The sequence below is a fragment of the Chiloscyllium plagiosum genome, chromosome 15 (assembly GCF_004010195.1).
Source record: "Chiloscyllium plagiosum isolate BGI_BamShark_2017 chromosome 15, ASM401019v2, whole genome shotgun sequence".
NCBI classification, from domain to species: Eukaryota; Metazoa; Chordata; class Chondrichthyes; order Orectolobiformes; family Hemiscylliidae; genus Chiloscyllium; species Chiloscyllium plagiosum.
Genome location: NC_057724.1, coordinates 47135533 through 47159269, shown reverse-complemented (window position 1 = coordinate 47159269; position 23737 = coordinate 47135533). Strand labels below are relative to the sequence as shown.

Sequence of the window (23737 nt, the reverse complement as noted above, 5' to 3'; positions counted from 1 at the left end):
GCATCCAGGGAACAGGAGAATCGACGTTTCGGGCATAAGCCCTTCTTCAGGAATGAGCCTGACGTTTCGGGCAGAAGGGCTTATGCCCGAAACGTCGATTCTCCTGTTCCCTGGATGCTGCCTGACCTGCTGCGCTTTTCCAGCAACACATTTTCAGCACAAGTGATCTATATTCAATAATATTCTTTTGAAATTTAATCACTGTTTGAATGTAGGAAACATGGTTGCACCCCCTAGGTCAGGCTTAATGGCAGCATCCTCGGCAGCCCAGGGTTTTTTGCAGCAAACAAGAGGACTAGTGTCTAATTTCAGTGAGGTTTACTGATTTTATCCTGGCCTTCACTGTCAACTGTGGATTTCTCATGTGCAGGATGAATGAAAATGTTTATTTATATTCTACACAAGCAGGGATTTTCTTCAATATGTTCAACTACAGCTGAGAAAGTTTTAGTCCATCATATTCTATAAATGTTTTAACTGACAATTCAGTTGCTTGAAGAAGATGAATATTAAAGGGTTCAGGAAAGAAAAAAAAACAGATTAATTAATTTCTTCAGCATAATTGGTACAGTTCCAGCCAAGACTCTCTACAATTGCAGCTTCTATTGGTGATTAAGCTTAACAATCATGCATCCAGTGGAGGCTTGTGTCATGCTTATGAAAAGTTAAATAATACTCAGATTCTCTTGAGTCACATTTTGTCTGTGCATGAGAATATCTTTACAGATTTACATTAAAAAAAAACACCCCTTAAAATGTTAAGTATTGTATGAAGTTAACTGGGCATAAGATGCCTTCCTGATACTTGTTGGCATACGTCTGTGTTGTGACAGTGAGTCAGTGGCTGAGAATTCCTTCACTCTACAGGTTTTCTGTTATGCTTCCAGGCAGTAATGCCAGTGGAATATGAACAGTCCCAAGGAACTATGGATAGTCAAATAATTTTTATTGTGCTTGATTTCTCAAGTAATATTCCTGTACTGGAAATGGCAGCACTCAATCCACATCATGAATGGTGCACTGATAGCGATGACATGAATGACTGGTTATGATGTGCATTATGTTACTATGTCTAATGGCATAGTTCATTAGTTTTAGAGGTATAGTTATTTTCATTTTGGAAGTGTAGTTTTAAATATCATTTCCCATATGGGGAAAATCTGGCAAACACCTAGAGTTTGGCAAACTACGTAGACTTAAGATTATTACAATTCAAAAGGTAACATGAGTTTACTAGATAAAGAACAAAGAAGAACAAAGAACAATGCAGCACAGGAACAGGCCCTTCGATCCACCAAGCCTGTGCTGACACATTTTACTCTTCCATACTAAAATTGTTGTTACTTACAGGATACAATTCCATCTATTCCTTTCCTATTCATGTATTCATTTTTGAATGCTGCTCTTCTGTCTGCTTCCACCACCTCCTTCTCCAAACACTCACTATCCTTTGTGTGAAAAACATGCCTCGCACATCTCTTTAAATATTTCCCCCTGCACCTTGAACCTGTGCCCCTTAGTCATTGACCCCTCCACACTGGGAAAAAGCCACATACTTCCCACTCTATCCATGTCATTCACAATGTTATGAACTTCTATCGGGTCACCCATCAACCTCCTGTGTTCCAGTGAAAACAAGTTCAGTCTATCCAACCTTTTTTCATAGCTAAAATCCCCCACAACAGACAACATCCTGATAAACCTTTTCTGTACCCTCTCCAAGCATCCACATGTTTCTGGCAGTGTGATGACCAGAACTATACGTAGTATTCCAAGTGTGGCCTAACTAAAGTTCTATAAAATTACAATGAACATACCTTACCTATCCTTTTACTCAAAGCCCCTTCCAATGACAGGACGCATGCTGTAGGCCTTTTTTTACTATCTTATCTACTTACACTGCTACCTTCAGTGGTTTGTGGGACTGTACATCCAGATGCCGCTGCATATCAATACTCTTAAGGGTCCTGCCAATCACAGTATAATTTCCACCTATACTTGATCTTCCAAAATGCATCATTTCACATTTGTCTGGATTAAACTCCATCTTCCATATTCTGCCCATGCCTCCAAATGATTTATAACTTACTGTATGCTCTGACAATACCCCTTGTAATCCACAACCCCAGCAATCTTTGTATTGTCCTCAAACTTACTAAGGAGACCAGCTACAGTTTCCTCCAAATCCGTTATGTAGACAAAGGCAAATTAAAAGGTAAGAGTCATAAAATGGCAGATGGTCATACTTTGCTAAATAATTTAGGTTATTCATGTGATTTCCCAGAAACGAGGAAAAGTTCAGAATGAAAAAGTAGTTAATTTCATTTGTATTTGGGAACAGGCTGTATATTTCTGTTGCAGCACAGATGGATCTGGCTGAGTGAGTCTTTTTGCTTTCTAAGCTGATGTTTTAAATGGAGTAAGGGCATAGCCAACAGACAAACTAGATGAGAAAAGCAGCAAATACACTTTAAATCTAATATAACTTGAAGTTTCTTTGAAGTCAAAAGATAAGGTGGACCTACTCCCGACTTATTGCTCATGACACAGCCTCCTAATGGGAGCTGATAACTGTATAAGGTAAAGTTGAAAATTTTATAGATGTTATATAGAGGTTTATACAGACATGAGAGGGATGGATAGGATGAATAGCCAAAGTCTTTTTCACAGAGTAGGGGAGTCCAAAACTAGATTTAAAGTGAGAGGGGAAAGATTTAAAAAGGACCTGAGGGGCAACTTTTTCACACAGATGTTGGTGTGTTTATGGAATTAGCTGTCGGAGGAAGTGGTGGAGGCTGGTACAATTACAACATTTAAAAGGCATCTGGATGGGTATATGAAAAGTGGCAGCACAGTGGCTCAGTAGTTAGCACTGCTACCTCAAATCCAGAAAGAGTGCGCACTGAGGTGAAAGTCTCAGCTGATAAAAAGTCCAGGAGAGAGTTGCCAATGCATCCTATGTGAAATCTGTCGCTTGTTCTGCAGGAGCTGATGGGTTAAGGAGCTGGCTGTTTCGGATGCCACTGGCAGTTGCCTAGGTGAAGAAAGAGCATGAGCTATTCAATGGGGTTAGAAGCTTGAACATGTTAAGAATAAGTGATACTGATAATAATGGGAGAGCAGCATAGTATAATAAAGCTTATTGGGTTGTCTCAAGGTGGGGGCTTGATCTCCCCTTATGAGGGGTGTCTGTTCTCTCCAGCCATCTCAATAGTTTTGACCTAATTGTAGGCTGAAGAGCTGAATGTTGGCCACTCTCGATCCATCTTGGCCTCTCTGCCCAGTTATGAAACATCTTCTCCTGAAAAGGAGGGTTTGAGTAAATGGAAGTAGATGAGTGGTTAATGGTAGTGAGCAAGCAGTAGAGGTGATGAGGTGTTGGATGTGCAGAGGGCATGAAGAGTAAGTAACGGGTAAGACTGGTGACTGGAGATGCTGAACATAATGTTGAGAATTGTACAGCATTAACCGTGTTGCTCTTGCTGTGCAATGGTAGTTAAAGTGAGTTTGAGAAAACAGAGACAAAGTGGTGTCACTTATTCTTGCCAACCATTCTTCTGGCATTGCTGGGCATTTCCTTTGGTGTGTGAAATGGCATTGATTCAGGCTGCCATCTGGATCCAGGCTGGCTGTGTCTGGTGCCATGGTCTCCTTTAAGTGTCCACATGGAAGAGATGACCCTTCCCTCCGGCACCTCATCTTCCAGCACCTCCAGTGAAGTGCTGTGAAGTGGGATGCCTGCTTGCCTTTCTGGAACATCTTGTTGACAAAAATGAAAAAGAAGGGCAGTTTTAGGCTTACAACCATTGAAGGGGTTTGAGTCTGGGCTTTGCTATGATGTCAATGGCACAGGTGGTGTGCATTTGTGTCTCTGCTACTGCATGATTAATGAGAAGGGCATCACAGAGCCCAGATGTAGAATTAATGGGGTGAGCAGCAGAAGATTGATTTGAAAAAGTCCTCACAGGTCATGGCATCAAACTCTCTGAAAATAACACAGCCAAAAAAATGGGGAAACACAGCCCATAAACTTATTGGGACTGGCAAAGTTGTCAAGACATTGTCCAAAAAAAACATCAATGTAAAAAATAAATAGCACTAGGTTTAGGGTTCCTGCTCTCATAGAAACATTGTGGGATTTGTGCTGCAAAACTAATTTCCAGTATTTTTACAATGGGGTGTTTATTGATGAATAGCTCAAACTGTTTATTGAATAAAATTGTTTGTTGACATAAAAGACCGATCATTTGACTGAAATATTTATTTACATAAAACCTTGAGCACTTAGGTAAAATGTTTGTTTTCAGAAATGATGTGTTGAAGCATTTCAACGTTTTTGTATCAATACTGAGTGTGTTTTTTGCAACATTGACATTATCAGAAGACCTTTTTATTAAATCAGGGCGCTCTCCAAAGGTGAGTGTGGGGAATGTGATTCAGCACTGAGTAGACAATAAAGGGCCATTGGGAATTTTAGGAGCATACAGGGTATGAGGGACCATAGGAGATGGCTAGATTTGGATGAGGGCATCAGGGGCCATGGGAGATGAGCATAGGGTAGAATAAGGATATGAATGTCATCCTAAATAGGTACAGCAGCATTGGTTGGCATTGATGAGCACCAAGAACAAGGGGAATGAAGGACGGAGTGCAGGAAGGTTATTTTATGTTTTAATGTTTCTATTTAAATAACCAACTTCCAATCCAGCCCCTGCCCTTGAACCAAAAATCATGAATGCAGTTGGCAATTTTTAAAAAAAAAACAGGAATTGATGGAGAAACTCAACAAGTCTGGCTGCACCTGCATGGAGAGAAAGTAGAGCTAATGTTCTGAATCAGTGGCACATCATCAGAATGTCTTCAGACCCTTCAGATTTGATTAAGGGTCATTGGGCCTGAAACATTAATTCTGTGTTCTCTTTCCACAGACACTTCCAGACCTGCTGAGTTTCTCCAGTAATTTCTGTTTTTGTTTCAGATTTCCAGCATCTACAGTTCCTTGTTTTATGTTGGTGATTTTTAAAGATGGGTTCACAGAGCTGAGTCTTTTCCTGATTCTCCATACCTACCCAGGAAAGAAGTTTGAGGCTCCAGTCTAGGATACAGACCTATACCACAATGTGCAGGTAGAAATACTGGCTTAAAGCACAAGAGAAAGAAAAAAAATCACAAAAGTCATTTCTCGCCAAAATTATTATTCAGCTAACCACGGGCAGTTATTTATTGTTCAGCCAAGTTCTAAGACGAAAATGAGCTGAACTATTTCAAAATACATTCCAACGAAATAAGCATGAATAAACTTATTGCTACACTTAAAATAAGTAGCAAGGAAAATCTTGGAGCCACAGTTAACTCTAGAGAGTGATAAGTAGATAGATTAATTGGCAGAGAGTCATGTGGGAGTCTTAAGCTTCTCCCATGCCTTGATACAGTAAAGGGAAAAAAAATCTATTCAGACAGTAGGAAAGCTGTAAATTTAAATCAGAAGTCTGTGTTAACAGTAAGTAATTATAAATGACGTCTATATCCAGTAGATCTTTATTTAACTTATTTGCAAAGTAAAATGCCTTAGTTAAAATTCTGGGGAGATTTCTCCCCTCAGAACACATTTGGAATGGAACATTCCAGTTCCTTTTAGAACTATGCAGTAGTGTGAGGTTGGGGAGGAAGTCCAACAGCTCACAGGAACTCAGTTATTTATTATTTAGCTTTCTGTTCTCAGGGACCTGAGTGAACTGTAGAAACAGAGCACAGTACATAATCTCCCATTGAACATGAAGGAAACCACTAAATGTCTCTGAAAGCCCAAGGGTCGCAGTTCACTAAAACTGAAAGGTGAGAAGAGATTACATGCCTGTTACCAAGACAACGCTTTCAGTGTGCAGAGATTTGAGGAAGTAAAATGGAGGCAGGAATGATTTAACTCGGTTTTTGTGAGAGATAGCACTTACTTCATGGAGTTAAAGAACAAACAGATGTATTTTCAACTGTACTCTTCAGGCCTATTGTATCAGAGCCCAATTACTTTGTTAAGCTGTATATTTAACAGTTCTCTGTTCTGTTGTGAACAGTTGGATTAATCCGACACACTCATGTTCCTGTGGAGTATGAGTGAGTGAAATAGTGCTACAATTTTTCCTGCCATTTTACCCCGATTCTTATATGTATAGCATCTAGCTGACAGTGATGAATTATTAAATGACTTCAACTGATTTTCATGTTAGTTTTTAAGGATAGTTTTCCCAATTTCAATTTTTATCATTTGATTGTGAGCTTTTCAGTCTGGTTATCAAGCTAAACCTGATCTCACCTGACACACATACGCACACCTCCATCCAGAGTGTTACACTGAGATCAAGAGCAGATACTCAAGGCAATGTTTTTATTTGCTACTATAGGTGTGTGTGTATGTGTATATCCTATAGTAGCAAATAAATACATATAATGACTGGAAGTCTTCACTTTTTTGCGTTTTGCTGATTTGCAGACGATTACAGTTAAAATCTAAATGCCCACTGTATGCACAGGTTACATGTTTTTCATTGCTGAATTCTGGAGCTTGAGTTGGATATAAAAGAGCCTTTTGCTTAAACAGAGAGCCCCTGCATTATGGCCAAGATTTTTCTGCCTAAGTACACTGTCCTTATTGTGAGAAACAAAAGCTCACTCACTTTAATAATTTCAGTCCGAGACAAATATCTGAATCCGCCATTTATTTATACACCTATAGGTGGGTGCCCTGTCTCATTACCAGGTAAGGTAATGACAAAATGCACACTAAATCCAACAAACTCTCGAAATTTATACAGTTTGAATCCCCATATTTTTCCTTATTCCATTGTTTGTTCCCTGCTTCGCTTACGTCACTCATTTCCTTAAGACTTATCCCACAACTTCTGTTTATCCTGTTTTGTCCGTGACAAACTCTTATCTCTGACTCCCATAAGGGTGTTTGACGTCAGTCTATTATAGGTTATTGATTAGGCATATCTTTTCTTCTATCAGCATCTATTTCCATCCAGAGGCCACTTTGACCTCTTTGATTAGGGTTTGTTCCTGTGTCCCCGTGTAAGGGGGAAACAGATGCTTTCCTGTTTGCCCATATATCCACCATTGTTCTGTATTCACGTCTCATGCTTTCTTTTTGCTGAATATGTATTTTCTCATTCCTATTCTGTATCAGAATTTATACTTGCAGAAATAACATTAATTCATTTATATCCCACATTATGATCAGACTTGAAGGTACAAAGGTGGCATGAATGCTCTCTCAGATTTGAATTTCACATAAATAATTCACATCATACTTTTCTCACGTTAGTTATATGTTCATGATTGTTATTTGTTGAGGTTAGCTGAACTCGAGAATTAAATGTATGGCACACACTGATGGTCACAGAAAATTAAGGATTATTTTATTCTGAAAGCAACAGGGCATGAGTCTTTTTGTTCACTCTTTATTGAATGTTCATGTGGCTACCTCCTGTTATACTTCTCACTCTGTGGGGCATGCTGGAATTGCAGACTCCGCCGGCCCTCCTTCTCTGCATTGTAAAGGATACCCAGACTGATTTTTGTTCGAAAAATGCGCTATGCATCAGTTTCAGTATGGAGGCTTTCTCCCAATGAACTCCAATGAATATTCTCACACCCTCTTTTAAACTGTTCACCTCATGATGAACCATTCCCCTCCCCTCCCACCACTCTGTTCTCATTTTCATGTAGCAGCCCAAATACTTGTCACAGCCAAGACCTTCTGATTTCCTGCTTTTAGCATGTATTTAAATTCCAGCTGTGCACCAGTTCAATGCTACAAGCCAGCAATTGCCCTTCACAGTTCCCGTGTGGGAACGATTGCACACAGATGGCCGACAGAGGCAAGTCAGAATCCTGATTTGCTGATGGGGACCTCCCAGGTCTTGGTGGAAAGGAGAGCTCCAAGGCTCTGATACCACTTAACACACTTCCACCTTATGCTCACACTTGCCTGTTCTAAGCCTCAGGTAAGCTGCCATTCTCCTACTCTCCTCCCTTACACCATAGAACTTAACAAGGAAAACCACTGATGTCAGCCACAGCTGTGTTACCTGTAAACAAACGTGCACAAAAAAGACAAGTGTGATCATTTTTTCATGTGTTGCTGATTTTGTCTTGAATGTAAGGTTTTATGCAAAAACGGTTTACACTTCTGAGTGGTCATGGTATGCAAATATGTTACAAGGTCCATTTGTGGTGCCACACACTGCAAATGTGTCACTGTCTTTATCTCTACATCCCAATCAATAACAAAATTGAAATTTTGCATCTCCTTATTTCATTCAGTTCATATGCCCTCTTTCCTGCTCCTGCCAATGTATAAAATCCCCTGTACATTATGTTAGTTGTTAGTACAGGTCAGGTCAACTAATGCAGCATAATGGAAATTGAAGGCAATTCATGTTTTTTCACATGGTGAAATGAACCTATTCTGAACTAAGCTTCTCACTTAGATCCCCCTTTATCCTCTGGGTGCTGTACTTATAAGTCAATACTCATGCATACACTCACACTAGCATGTAAAACCTCCATAAGTCAATGCATTATCTGCTGTTGTGTTAATTACTTTGAATCATGTATTTTTTTCTTATGAATGATTATAAGATGGTTGTTGATGACTCCTATGTGCTGAGTTTGTCTCTCAGGAGTGGAATAGACTATTAAAGGAGAAATTAGTAACCAGACTGAAGAACTGTATTGTGGGTTTGGAAACCTGAGGCAAGATAGACATTTAGTCAAGACACAGACTTGCTAAAGTCTGAAAAGTGATTTTTAAACAATGCTGGAGCTCTGATAGAATTGTGGTAACATTGTTTGTGTGACCATAAAAAAAGCTTCCTTCATTCCAGAAGTTGAGATTGACAAAGTTGTTAGAGATAATAAGCCAAACAACTGCCTGTGTTGATTCAAATGTAGCCTTGGATTTGAGCTTCAGAGAATATACCTTTGAATAGAACGGTAGTATAACTAAGGTTAATTAAACAGGCCAAAAGTATATAATCCGTTATAACAAGAAATCATACAAAAAAAGACTTTGAAAATGACTCATTGTTAGAGCGGGTAGAACAATTTGGTGAGTTGTTCAAAAGATGTGTTGAGAGATCTTCAATGGATTTATCTTCTGAGAGAGACCATAGCTGTGGGCCTTCTAAGTAAGCGGTATCATTGTATGTGCTGTTGCTTAGAGTTTAATAAAAATGTATCACATTTAGTAGAACAATATTCAAGTTCTGTGTGACTGATGTCCTGGCCAGTACCTTTAGACCAAATAAGCAGTCCTTATATATTTCAGTTTTGTGAGAACCAGAAACTGTTTTGTTGCTTTGTTGAAGTGATCATTCTTTGTGGATGGGCTGAGATGGTGAATGTTAGCAGATGGTTTAACCGCAGGAAGTGACAGCTGAATCTGATCCTGTCCTTCTTGGACAATGTATTTTCCAACAGGAGTCACTGGGGAAGGTAGACTCAGACTGATTTTTTTCCCTTTTTCTTATTAGGCTAGGGAATGGAGAGAAACCTTCCTAACGTTCCATCTGAGATCAGCATATGTTACTGATTGTGCCTGTCTGTCTATTTTCTAATCAACCTGTTGAGTAATGTTATTACTGACCTCGGGAGCAGATGGAAAGTGAAGCCAAGCTTCTAAGCACTACATATGCAACACAAGAGCTCTCTTGACCTGTTTGTATTTCTTTATTAGCCCATTTTTCGAATCAACCTGTTCAGTGATATTATTACACACCTTTGGAGAATGTGGGACTTGAACCTGGGTGTCTCAGTCCAGGGGTAAGGATGTTACTATTATGCCACAAGGGCCCTTCTTAGACCCACATGCAATTGTATGCATTAGTGCTTACAGCTGCAGAAGATTTTGCTTCTAACAAGCAGACTGTTAGGGAAGCTGCATTACGGTCACTTTTATAAGTCATTTTTATTTGTTTTGTTTCAGTTGCTTCTCCCATTACCCATGGCAAATGTAACAGAAACCAGTGAAGGGCAGTTTGTGATCAGCTATCCTGAAGATGATTCCTGTGTACCTTGTCACAGCTGCAGTAGCAATATGGTGAAATATACTGATGAATCCTTTACATCCTGTACTGATGAAACTGAGAGTGGTCAATTCTACAGTCAATCGTTTGAGTCTTATCATCCCTTTGATGAGGAATTTGAATCAAAAACCGAATCAGAAGCCACCACAATCAAATCTGAAATGGAATCTCTTTCACCTCCAAATGTCAAACATGGTGAGATAGAATAATGGATTGTTTCTTAAAATATGTTTCTGGGCTAGCTCATCTGGTATCTTGATGTTTTTTCTCGCTGATTTTATCCCCATTTCTTGACCAGCAAGTCATGCAGAGACTGGGTAAGGGCAGGAGTCAGCCTTTCAACTCTATGAGCCTGTCCCACCATTCCCTGAGATCATGGCTGACCAGTAAATTAATAATTTTCTAGTGTTTGTCCCATTTCTCTTCATACCTTTGCTTAATAAAAATCTCAGTTTTATATTTATCTATTTATATTAAATCATATTTATAACAAATTATATTTATACTAACTTAATCTAATGTTTGTAGAAAATATTTCCAATTTTCTACCTCCTTTGTATAAAGAAATATTATCCAATTTCACTTCTGAAAGATCTGGCTCCAGTTTTTAGTGTTATGAACAATGTTGAAGGAATGCACTGTCACTCCCTACTCCCTCAACGCACTAGTCACAACATAAATTGAAGTGCTTTACCATTTACTGATCTGACCAGTTGTATACTTTATCTATCTAAAGAAATCCATCAACCAGATTTCTTTAATAAACAACAAAATTGATGTTTTTACAAACTGAGTTATTCACTAAAAATGCAAAATAGATTAACACAGTATCAAATAGAAAAGTTTGAGTACTTCCTGGTGATTCAATGAAGAGTCACCAGACTTGAAACATCGACTCTGCTTACAGCCCATACATGCTGCCTGATTTGCTCAGTTCCTCCAGCAATTTCTGGTTTCATTTCAGACCTCCAGCATCCACAGTTATTTGTTTTATCTTTATTGTACAAATATTTACCCTTCTAATTAACTCCTGCCCCAACACATATGTGCTAATTAAAGCAAAAAATGAGAAGTTTTTCTGCAGAGATCAATTTTGAAGAAAAAGAAGACCTGAAATGTTCAAATTGGCTTTCAGTCCATGTCCTGGCATTACTAAACACAAGCAGTTGGCATTGGGACCTTTGCAGATGAGTTTGCTCAGGGATCACCAAGTATAACTGTTTTGCAGGCTCTTCAGGAGAACTACGAGATCAGCACCATGTCATTGACAACTATGTGTCTTTATATCCCATCATTTATGTCATTAATAAATACAGTGAATGGTTGCTGCTCCAACACAGATAATTTGGGGTATAGCTAGTCACAGCCTGTCCATTACATTATCTACCCATGACCTTGATTTTGTCTCTTCTGCCTCTTAGCCAATTTTCTAAGGAGGTTACTAGTTTGTCTTCAGTTCTTTGAACTACCAGTGTCATATCAGAGACTTTTTAAAAAAAACTAGCCCTCCTGGTTCTATTACAGAATCAGACAAGTAAATTGACCACTACCAATGTTTCAGCAAGTCCACCATCTACAAGGCACATGTCAGGAGTATAATAGAATACTCCCCACTTGCCTGCTTGAGCGCAGCTCCCATAACACTTAAGAAACCTGATACCGCCCAAGACAAAGAAGCCTGCTTGATTGACACTGCGTCCACGAGCATTCACTTCCTTCATCACTGACACACAGTGATAGCAGTAAACATCAGCAGATGGAGATAGTGAGGACTGCAGATGCTGGGAAGTCAGATTTAATAAAATGTGGAGCTGGAAAAAGCACAGCAGGTCAAGCAGCATCAGAGGAGCAGGAGAGTCGACGTTTCAGGTCAGGATCTTTTATCAGGACACCTGCTGTGCTTTTTCCAGCTCCATATAACATCAGAAGATGCAGGGCAGAAATTCACCTCGACTTGCTTGACAGAACTTCTCAATCCCATGACTGCTAAAGAACAAGGGCACTGTGGCAGATGATGGCATCATCTGAAAATTCCTTTCCAAGCCACTCATTATCTTGATGTGGAAATCCTCTTCTTTACTGTTGCTCAGTCAAAATCCTGGAACTCCTTCCCTAAAAATTGAGGATGTACCTAAACCAAACGGACTCTTGCAGTTCAGGAAGGTATCTTATAAAAAAACCTTCTCAAGGGCAATTTAACTCAGTCACCAAAGCTTATATCCCCTGATTGAATAAAATAGATTGGTATCAGGTCATTACATTTGCCACAGATGTGTGACTTGGGTTTTTGAGACACATTTGGCGTAATGCCAGCTGCATTCCGTGCAACCCAATTTTACTGAGGCAGAGTCAAACAAATGTCAAGCCACTAACTTGAATATGCAAACAGCCTAAGGCCTTTATGAGCATGAAACCTAAAGTCAATTGTTTTGTCAGCTTCAGTATGGTGAAAGTGTACTTGGCAGTTATTAATGGACATGAACTTACTGCACAGCATATTGGACGATTAGCAGGCCTTTAAGTGCCTGAAAAACAGATGTTATATGGGCAATTTCGAGGTCTAAGTCTTTAATTTCAGTACTAATGTATCTTACTCTAGTGAGTACAAACTGTCTTAAAACATAGCAAAGGGACATTTCTTTGTCTGAGTTTTCTATACTAAATTATACAGAATGATATCCGAATATTTACATGCTAATATGTTCCAGGTGTCCTTCACCATGTCTTCGCTCATGAACCTTTTTGAGTTCAGGCTTTCAGACATCTAATAAAATCTGTTATTCACTGTCACCTTCAGAATGTGTCTATTTTACCATCAAATTATCAATCACTGCTACAGCCGTGTGACCTTACCTTGAACTCCTTCCACACAGACTGTGACAAAGTTTAACCATTTGAGCAACTTTTGGAATACCTTCATATAATACCCATAAAGCTGAAGGTGGAATCTTATAGGAGCCTGAATGGCATGGGCTACTGTGAGATTTGTAACAGAATTGTGTAAGAAATTTGGCTCGGCCTATCTTGACACAAGGAGCAACTCACAGCACCTCTCGCACATCTGCCAAGTGGAAAAGTGACTTTCTAACTATAATGTAGACACCCCTCCTCTGCATGACATCCTCAACCAGAGCCTCAAGACACCTTACGGCATCAGAGACTCGTGGTACCGTCTTTCTCCTCTCTGAAATTTGTAGACTATATGTTCATCACTGAGCATGGCAGCTTAAGAAAACCAGTGCTCAGCTGGGTGCACATTGGCCTTTTAAAACAGGCACGAGTGATGCTGGTCTTTCAGTGGATATCCGCTAAATGGTAAGTTGTTCCAGGAATGGCAGTGTCAATAGATTCAGATCAGAGGGATAACGCAAGATGGTGTAGGTGGTTAGTGAGGCAAATGTAGTAAGATATGGTACAAATTCTTCCTAGGCTTTGCGGTAGATAACCCTCCATGGATGAAAAATTTTAGAATGAGCTTAGGTTGAAAAAGCTGAGGTTGTTCTTTTCAGAGCAAATGAGATTGAGAAAAGTTTGACAGAGGTGTTCAAAATGAGTGCACATTTAGGTAAGATGAGCAAAAATGCTGAAGCAACAAGAATTAGGGAACAGAGAGTGTAGGCTCTGGCAAGATGTGTAAGGGAATGTTAGGAAGAACTTTGTTTGCACAACCAGGGATGATGTCCTGGCATTCATTATTTTTGAAGACTTTGGAGGTGGTGATGGTAACTGACTTCAAATTGGATTGGTGGTTGTGAGAAATACATTTGTATTGCTATGGGGATGGAGTCAGAAAATGGTTGCTGCACAGAGAGCAGGCACAGACACAAAGGGTTAAATCGCCTCCTGTGCTGTGAAGACTATGACGATGAAAAACGGTACATTTCAGTTGCACATTACAATGTAATTATTAAGCTACTGTTAATCAGATGGACAATAAACTTTTATTGACAATCCTAGTAATGCTTTGGAGAATAATTACATGTGATGCAGAGTAATGTTTTGTCTAGTTTTCTTTTGCTGCGGAACTTTTTTTATTTAGCAATTAGCAAATTAAACCAGATTTATTTATGATGGTTCGCATGTTGTGATAATTTTGCACAATTAAACAGAGAGCCAACAGAATTTGGGAGGTTGGGAAGTGCACTGTTTCGATTGTCATTCCTGAAGAAGGGTTTATGTCCGAAACGTCGATTCTCCTGTTCCCTGGATGCTGCCTGACCTGCTGCGCTTCTCCAGCAACACATTTTCACCCCTCCTAACATTTGCTGCCTATCCTGTCTCTCTCATAGTTAAAATGCTTCATGCAAGCAACATCCTGGTGAATCTCCTCTGCACCCACTCCAGTGCAATCACATCTTTCCTGTAGTGTTGCAACCAGAACTGCACACAGTACTCAAGCCGAGGCTTAACCATTGTTCTGTATAGCGGCTCAGCCAGTGACTTTGACAGTTCCTGCGAAAAAGCAAGTTTGTAAAGTAGGAGTGGGTGTAGGGTATCAGGTGTGTGAGGGGTTAGGGTGCCAAGTTAATGAGTAGGATAGGGTTCTAATTGGGAAAAGGGGTAAGTTGGTAGGTAAGTGGCTGAATGTTTGGGGTAGATTGAATGGTCAGGTCGAGGGAACAGTGTTGGGTCTGGTGACAGGTACGACACCTTTAGGTCAGGGGTGTGTGGTGTGAAATCTGGTAGGGGGGCTTGCTGGTGGCAGAAGGTGTCAGCTCTGGCTGTTCCCAGTCACTCACTGGGGAGCTGTGTGTGATCTCTCAATCCTGTACTCACACATGTATCAAGGCAGTTACAAAAGCAATTTGAGTCCAGTCATCCACTTTATCTCTGTCCTCCATGATGAAGTCAGTGCTGCAGTCTAGGAAGTAGGCTTTGGCAACATAGCTGGCTTTCCCCCCCAGTGCATTATTTACATTATAGACTGTGCACATGCTGCGCTGAGAGCACTGTATCACAATGTCCTGACTTTATCAATAGAAAAGGCTTCCAATCCATCAATGTACAAGTGTCCCATGATCATCAATACCAAAGCCTGTACTCGTTGCCTAGGAGCTGTATGATGCCTATGTCCTTGCGAGTTGAGGACTGTCAAGGCGTGGATGTAATACAAGGATGGTTATGGGGATGAGGACCACCTTTTGGGACCAGATCTTATGAGCTGATTGTAAATAGCACAATCCTGAAGCAAACAATAGGCCTCCTAAAGATGAAGTTCTGATGCCTGTATCATTCTGTGTGTGTATGTGAACCACATAATCCCTGCTTGCTGTGCCCAGCATAACTGGAGCAGGCAAAGAGGGCATGTGAAAATCTGGGAGGGCAATAACAGTATTCCCAAGGAGGAAGAATAAGTTGAGTAGCTCCATCATGTTGGGCATGATGGAGCATGCTGTGTTGGGTGCAGATTTAATTGTCACCAATAGATATGACTTGTTGAAGTGTTTATTCATTGACTGTCAATTTGTTGTGTTTGAAACGCAAGCAGCACCTCTTTATTCTCAGATGCAGGTCTGGCAGCATTGGTGAAGAGAGAGCAGAGTCAACATATTCAGTCTAGTGACCTTTCTTCAGAGCTGAAGACCTGTGCTGAAGAAGGGTCACTGGACCTGTTATGTTAACTTTGCCTTCTTTCCATAGATGTTGCCAGACCTGCTGAATTTCTCCAGCAATTTCTTGATTTTGTTTGAGTCCCAGCATCTGTAATTCTTTGCTTTATTGCAGTCTTGTTTGGTTTGTTTTTTTTCCTAATTTTTAATTAAACAACAGCAACAGTTAACATATTCAACTGTTTGAAGGTTTTCCAACATATGTTAGTCTCACATTGTACAATGCTAGCATGTTATTATACACTGGATGTCAAAGAATGTGTAGCAGTCCTTCAGACAGGGCTCTAACGTGGTATGGCACTGAGGGCAGGTTGCTTGTCTAGCTTATCCATGTAGCTGTGGTTACAATGACAGTTGATCAGTCAGGTGATGATGTAAAGTAGCAATACACTGATGAATGTGAGATTATTATTCCATGGAAGTGTCTTGTAATTGCCCTCAGAAACTTTTGTTTGTTGTTTCCCTCCTGCATGTGTGCTGTGAAGAGCTGTTAGTGACTGACAGTGGAGATCCCTGAACGTTCCAGCAGTGGTGAGTATGCCAGTGGTGCTGGTGAATGTAAGGTAGTGTGAGAGCTGCAACATAGAGGTCTGGTGCTTACCAATAATGAGGTGAAATTACATGAGATAACATGCTAGAGTTCATGGAGAAAAACTCTCCATGAAGGTCCCTGAAATTGTACACTTAGTGGAAGTTTGGTAAAGTTCAGCCTGAAATCACTGAGGAGTTAGTGTATATATTACATCCTCCAAGTTTTCCTGCATAACCATTAAGCTTACATGAGTCAGAACCCTTTAACTTTTCTGACTTTAAGGGACATTTTCAGAGGGTCCTGGATGTAATTCTGAAGAAGAGTCATATTGGACTCAGATTCTGCCTGAACTGTTGAGTTTCTCCAGCACTTTCTGTTTTAAGGCCCACTTCTTAGTGATTATTTGATGAACTCTTTCATGATACTGCATCCAGTGCAGCTATGGACTGATTAATTCTTTGTTAGAGAGTCAAACAGCATAGAAACAGGCCCTTTGACCCACCATGTCTGCCAACCAACAGACAGCAAAGTACCCTAATCCCATTTACCTGCACTTGGTCCAAAGCCTGCTATGCCCTTGCTCATCCAGATGCTTCTTCAATGTTGCGAGGGTACCTGCCTCCACCAGTTTTTCAGGCAGCCCAGTCCATATTTCGAGAAATCTCCCCTAAACCACTTACTCCTCACCTTAAACTTCTGCCGTCTGGTCTTAGACATGTTTGTCATTGGAAATAATTCTGATGATCTACTGTGTCTGCGTCTCTCATAATTTTGTATAACTTAATCAAATTCCCTATTAGCCTCCTCTGCTCTAGTAAACCCAGCCTATTCCCAAACTCTCCTCACAATTGAGACTTTTCATCCCAGGCAATATCCTGATGAATCTCCTGTGCACCCTGTCCAGTGCAATCACGGTCCTTTGATTGTGTGACGTAACCAATGTCTTATAAATTTGGAACAGCAGTACCCTCCTCTTTTTACTAAGCCCGGGATAATGAAGGCAAGCATCCCACATGCCTTCTTCAACACTCCGTCTCCATGTGTTGACCCCTTCAGGGGTCCATAGACTTTTACACCAAGGTTCCTTTGTTCCTCAGTACTCCCTAGGAACCTACCGTTCATTGTGGATATCCTTCCCTCAGGAGACTTCCCAAAATGCAATATCTCACATTTAACAGCATTAAATTCCATTGCCCTGCCTAATTTTTTGTTGATCAATATCAGACCGTAGACTGAGACTATCCACCTCACTATCAACAACATCACCAATGTTCATGTTATTTGCAAATTTATTAATTATACCTTCAATATTCACATCCAAGTCAATATTAATATCCATAACTAACATGAACCTGTTCTTGGCTTATTTTATCTGAACATTTCTGCATATACTTCCATTCCCTTCGCCCTCAATTTTATCTAACTTCACCTTCAGCATATAGGATCAAGAGCAGTTCATTCAGCTCCTAGAGCGGCTCAGACAAATCATGACTGGTCTGCAACCGGACTTCATGTTCTGCCTTTGCCCCATATCCCTTAATAAGAAAAAGAACTTTACATATCTCAATTCCAAATGTAAAAACTTTTCTAGCATCCAATGCCATTTGCAAAAGTGAATTTCAAGCTTATACTCCCCTTTGCATGAATAAGTGTTTTTTCATTCCACTGATGAAAGGAGAAGCTTTGGCATTCATTTTCAGGATGTGCTCATAATCTTACTCTTCTCAACCACTGAAATAACTTTCCACCCTATTTCTTCATCTTAATATCTTGAAAACTTCAATAAATCTAAGTTCCAGGGAATGTACCTAATTTGTTTACTCTCCCTTCATGATGGAACTCTTGGAATCCATTAATATTTCTGGTAAATGCTGCACTCCTTCCAAGACCAATATATCTTTCCTGAGGAGGAATGCCCAGAACTGCTCACAGTACTCCAACTGTGGATTCAACAGGGCTGTATACAATTCAATTCTTCCCTTGCATTCTGTCCTATAAAGGCTAGCATATCTTTAGATTATTTTTTAGTTCTTTTTTAATCTGTTAATGGCATTTTTATGATCTTTATACTACATTATGACTCTTTTTGAACCTTCATTGTTTCTGGCTTTCCCATTCCCCTCTGCTATCTGTTTTACTTCCAAAGTGGATGCCCTTAAATTGCCCTACACTAAAATCTATTTATCACAATTTTGTCTACTCACTTAAGCTATCAATAACTGTTTGTAATGTTATGCTTTCATCTACATTATTTACCATACGTCTGTCCTTGTTTCATTAGGAAATGTGTCTTTTTATCCCATCGTCTAACTTGCTAATAAATATGGTGAACAGTTGAGGCCATACGATGGATCCTGCTAACCGCATCCTGCCATTTAAAGAACTTGCCCATTATCCCTGCTCCTTATCTCCTATTTCTTATCCAATTCCCTATTCAGATCAATGATTTTGTCTTCAGTTCCATGAGTTTTACCTTTACAGCATTGTCTTTTATGAGAGATTATATCACCTGTTTGTGGAAGCCCATATAAATATCATCCAAATACATTTCCCTTGCCTATTGCTTTAGTGACCTCTTCAAAATCTTCAGTCAGATTCACCAGCAATGGCCTTCCCTTTACAGATTTTGAAAGATATTATTGATACAATGAAATTAAAATTCTAACCAAATAAGAATGTATTAAATATTTTAAGTACTTTCTATGCCTTTTCTCCCCTTTTTATTCATCTCCTCCAGTTAAACTTAGAATCATTGAGGGAATTTTATGTTGTTCAGTATGGGTTCAGAAGATGAAAAAGCACAGATAATTGGAACTTTTGAACAATTTTAATTTTATTCTGAATTTTAATTTATTGTGAAAATATTAAAATTAATATTTTCCCCTTTCTGACTTATTCTGATCAGCTGGAAGGTTTCAATTGTTCAGTCACTCTATTCTTAATTGTAGATTTTGACAATTTTCTGACTGTAGATATTAGGCAACTCATCTATAATTTCTTGGTTTTCTCCTGTCACCTTTCATAAATAGTAGAAGTGTAGAGACAATTTTTCAATCTAAAGGCATGAGAGAACTTTGGAGGACCATAATAAGAGCATCTACAATGTTCTAACCTTCTTCTTTTAAAAATCTGAGATGGAAATCCTGTGTTCCTGTTTTATCACTTTCTAGTGACTCTGTACTCACACTCGCCATTAGTTTCTCTACTATTGTTATCTTGTGTATGCTAATTCAGTTGAGACACTGTCCCTAATTCAGTAATAATTGGCTTTGGCTGTGTATCACACATCTGTTATTAATACTGATCTACAGAAATTGCTCACCCTGACCACCATTTCTTTATTTTCATTGACAACGCAATGATCAGTTTTCAAGGGGACCATGTTGCTTCTGAATGCATTCTTTTGCCACATATAATTGTAAAGATTTGTTTTTGTTGTATGTTTCTTTACATATTATCATTTTTATAGATCTCACAACCTGCTTTGTCACCCCAGGCTGTTCTTTTGCATCTTTTCCCATTTGCCTTTTTGATGAGTTCAATATTGACTCTTACCTCTCGTCCATGGCTGTCTTTTTTGACAAATAACAAATGTGTCCTTTAAAAGTACTCTATTTTTTGAACACCTGCATTGGTTAGAATCATAAATGGCACAAAGAGAGATGGTTGTTTGTTATGGATACTTATATTCACAGCCCAATGATATCACTGCCAGGATTCCTCAGGGTTGTATACTAGGTCTACTCATCTGCCACTGCTTCGTCAATTACCTTCCATCATCATAAGGTCCTGTTCACCATATAAAAGACATAAGTCAGGAATGTAATGGAGGATCCTTCACTTACCTGGAAAGGTGCAGCTCCAAGAACAAGAAACATAACATCACCAGTTGCTTGAATGAAACCCCATACAATTCCTTTAACACTCATTCCCTCCATAACTGGTACAGAGCAGTAGCAGTGTATACTATCTAATAATGCAAATAGAGGCAAATGGATATGATTTGGTGGCGATTACTGAGACGCGATTGCAGAGAGGCAAAGTTTGGGAATTGAATACCCAAGAGTACCTAGTCTTTTGTAAAGATATCCAGGAAGGACGAATAGGTGGTTTAGCTTTGATAATAAAGGAAGAGGTCTCTGCTATAGTGAGAAATGATATTTGCACTGGAGATCAAGATGTAAAATTAGTCTGGGTAGAAATAAGAAATAGCAAGGGAAATAAGTACCTGGTAAGAATAACCTTTTAGTCTCCAAACAGTAGTTCTCCAGTGGGACATATTGTAAGTCAGGAAATACTGGAGCATGTAAGCAAGATACAACAATAATCATGGGTGATTTCCATATGCATATTGATTGGTTTAATCAAATTGGTAAGGGTAGCTTTGAAGGAGGGTTCATTGAATGTATTAGAGATTGTTTCTTGGAGCAACATGTTGGGAAACTAAACAGGGAGCAGGCTATTCTGCATTTAGTTTTGTGCAAAATGAGGTGAGATTACTTAATGATCTCATTGTAAAGGATCTTCTAAGGAAGAGTGATCTTGGTATGCTCAAATTCAAAATTCAGTTTGCGGATGAGAAACTAGAGCCCCATACTGGCATTCTAGAATTAAACAAGGTAATTACATTGGTATGAGGACAGATTTGGCCCTAGTGGACTTGTCAGGAAGACTAAAATGTAGTATAGCCCATTCCTGATGAAGGGCTCCTGCCTGAAACGTCAATTTTCCTGCTCATCGGATGCTGCCTGGCCTGCTGTATTCTTCCAGCACCACTCTAATCTTGACTGTAATCTCCAGCATCTGCAGACCTCACTTTCGCCTAAAAGGTAGCATTGTTGATGAGCAGTGGCAGATGTTTAAGGAGATATTCAAATACTCCCAACTAAAATATATTCCAGGGAAGAAAGAAAGTTATAAGGTGGGTGGAAATCATCCATGGCTCAGCAAGGAAGTTAAAAGTAACAATAAAGACAAAAACTAAGGCATATGATATTGCAAAGGCCAGTGGTAGGCTAAAAGACTGGGAGACTTTTTAAAGATCAACAAAGAATTTTTTAAAAAGCCATAAAAAGAGCAAAGATAAATAGATAGCACAGTGGCTCAGTGGTTAGCACTGCTGCCTTATAGCATCAGGCACCTATGTTCGATTCCAGCCTTGGGTGACTGTTGGTGTGAAGTTTGCTTATTCTCCCCATGTCTGCATGGGATTTTTGCTTGTGCTCCAGTTTCCTCCCATGGTCCAAAGATGTGCAGGCAAAGTGGATTGGCCATGCTAAATTACCCCATAAAGTCCAGGGATATGCAGGTTTGGTGGGTTAGCCATGAGAAATGTGGAGTTAATGAGATAGGGTGTGGGCTGGGTCTGGATGAGATGCTCTTTGGAGGGTTGGGGTGAACTTCATGGGCTGAATGACCTCCATCTGCAATGTACGAATTCTGTTCTATTATATGGAATTACAAAGGAAAACTAGCACAAAATATAAAACAGTAGAAAAAGCTTCTAAAAGTATATAAAAGGGAAGAGAGTAACTGAAATGAATGTTGGAGGATTATTCTGGAGGATTGAAGCTGTACAATTGTTAATTATAATATTCTAAAATTCCTTAGATGTGAGAAGATTCTAGTGGATTAGAAAATGCTAATATAACACTTTTATTCAAAAAAGGAAAGGAGGCAGAAAGTATGAAAGTATAGTTTAAAGTCTGGCACTGGGAAATTCATTAGAATCTATTATTAAGCAATTAATAACAGGATATTTGGAAAGTCAAAACGCAATTCTTCAGAGTCAACGTTTTATGAAGGCTAAATTGTGTTTGAATAGTTTGCCAGTGTTCTATGAAGATGTAAGTTTGCAGATAAAACAAAATTTGGTGGAGTTGTGGTTATTGAGAAAGGTTATCAAAGGATACAGCAGGATATAGATCAGTTGGAAATTTGGCGGAGAAATGCAGATAGAGTTTATTCTGGACATGTGTGAGGTGATGCAAGGGAGGTCAAATGCAAGAGGAAAGTATGCAATAAATGAGAGGACCCTAAGGAGCAACACAAATGGATAAAGTAGTAACAATGGTATATAGCATGCTTGTCTTCATTGGTCAGCACATTGAGTATAAAAGTTGACAAGTCATATTGTAGCTGCATAAGACTTTAGTTAGTTCACATTTGGAGTATTGTATGCAATTCTAGTCACCACACTGTAGGAAGGATGTAGAATTTTTGGGGAGGATACAAAAGAGGTTTACCAGGATGTTTTCTGGATTGGAGCGCATTAGCTATAAGGAGAACTTGAACAAAGTTGGATTGTTTTTGTGAGAGTGTCAGAGGCTAAGGGGCAACCTGACAAAAGTATAAGATGGATAAGGTGGATAGTCAGAATCTCTTCTCCGCGGTGGAAATGTCAACTACTAGGGGGCTTTGCTTTAACTTGAGAAGGGAAAAGTTTACAGGAGATATGCAAGGCAAGTTTTTTCCGCAGTGGTAGGTGCTTGCGAAGTGATGCCAGGGGAAGACACAGAAGCAGATTTGTTAGCAAAGTTGAAGAGGCATTTGAACAGGTAGATAATAGATGGGATCAGTTTGGACATAGTGGACTGAAGAGCCTGTTCCTGTACTGTTCTGTTATATTCTGTGTTTTATGTAGCAAGCAAAGTGGATAACAAGGATTCTGTAGGTGTAGTGTTAATGGACTTCAAGAAAACATTTGATAATGTACCATTCAAGAGATTAATACACAAAATATGATCGCACAGGTTTAGAGTAATCAGTTAGCTTTGACAGAAGATTGGCTAAGCAACAGAGAGCAGACAGTTCGGATACATGAGTCATTTATGGTTGGCAAGATGTAACTGTTGGGGTGCTGCAGGGTTCGGTCCTCATGTCCCAATTATTTACAATTTATGTTAATGACAAATGTAGGAATAGAAGACACTAAAGCCAAATTTGCAGATGACACAAAAGTAGTTGAAAAGTAAGTTGCAATAAAGAAATTTACCACTGTAGTTTAACATGGATAAGTATGAACTTATCCATTTTGGTTAGAAGAATAGAAAGGTCACTTATTATCTAAGTGGTGATAAACTTCAGATGCAGATCTGGGTGTCCTTGTGCACAAATCACGGAAAACCAGAATGCCAGTACAGCAAGTAATAGGAAGGCAAATGGAGTATTGACATTTATTGCTAAAGGAATAGAGCACAAAAGTAGGAAAGTGTTGCTGCAACTGTATGAGGCATTACTGAGACTGCACATGGAGTATTAGGTACGATTAAAATCCCTTGACATGAGAAGCGATGTAATATATTGGAGGCAGTTCAGAAGAAGTTCACTTGGTTTATTCCAGAGATAAAAGGTTTGTTTCATGAAATAAATTAAGCAGTTTAAGCTGATATTTTTAAATGTTTAGAAGAATGAGAGAATATCTAATTGAAATATATAAGGTGCTAAAGGGGGATTGATAAAATAAATGTAAAGAAGATGTTTCTTCTTGAGAGGCAATGTAGAATGAGAAG

At 39.3% G+C, this 23737-nt stretch overlaps 1 protein-coding gene across 3 annotated transcripts in view; it reads left to right on the top strand.

Annotated features, from left to right (window-relative positions):
* Nucleotides 1–5657: 5657 nt before the first annotated feature.
* The window catches only part of LOC122557296 (uncharacterized protein C8orf48-like), a 90278-nt gene continuing 72198 nt past the window's right edge, over nucleotides 5658–23737 (top strand). For all 3 annotated transcript variants that reach the window (XM_043704845.1, XM_043704842.1, XM_043704844.1), the window contains exons 1-2: nucleotides 5658–5835; nucleotides 9986–10280. In XM_043704845.1, the coding sequence (XP_043560780.1) occupies nucleotides 10004–10280 (277 nt within the window). In that variant the 5' untranslated portion in view covers nucleotides 5658–5835; nucleotides 9986–10003. The remainder of the gene's footprint in view (nucleotides 5836–9985; nucleotides 10281–23737) is intronic.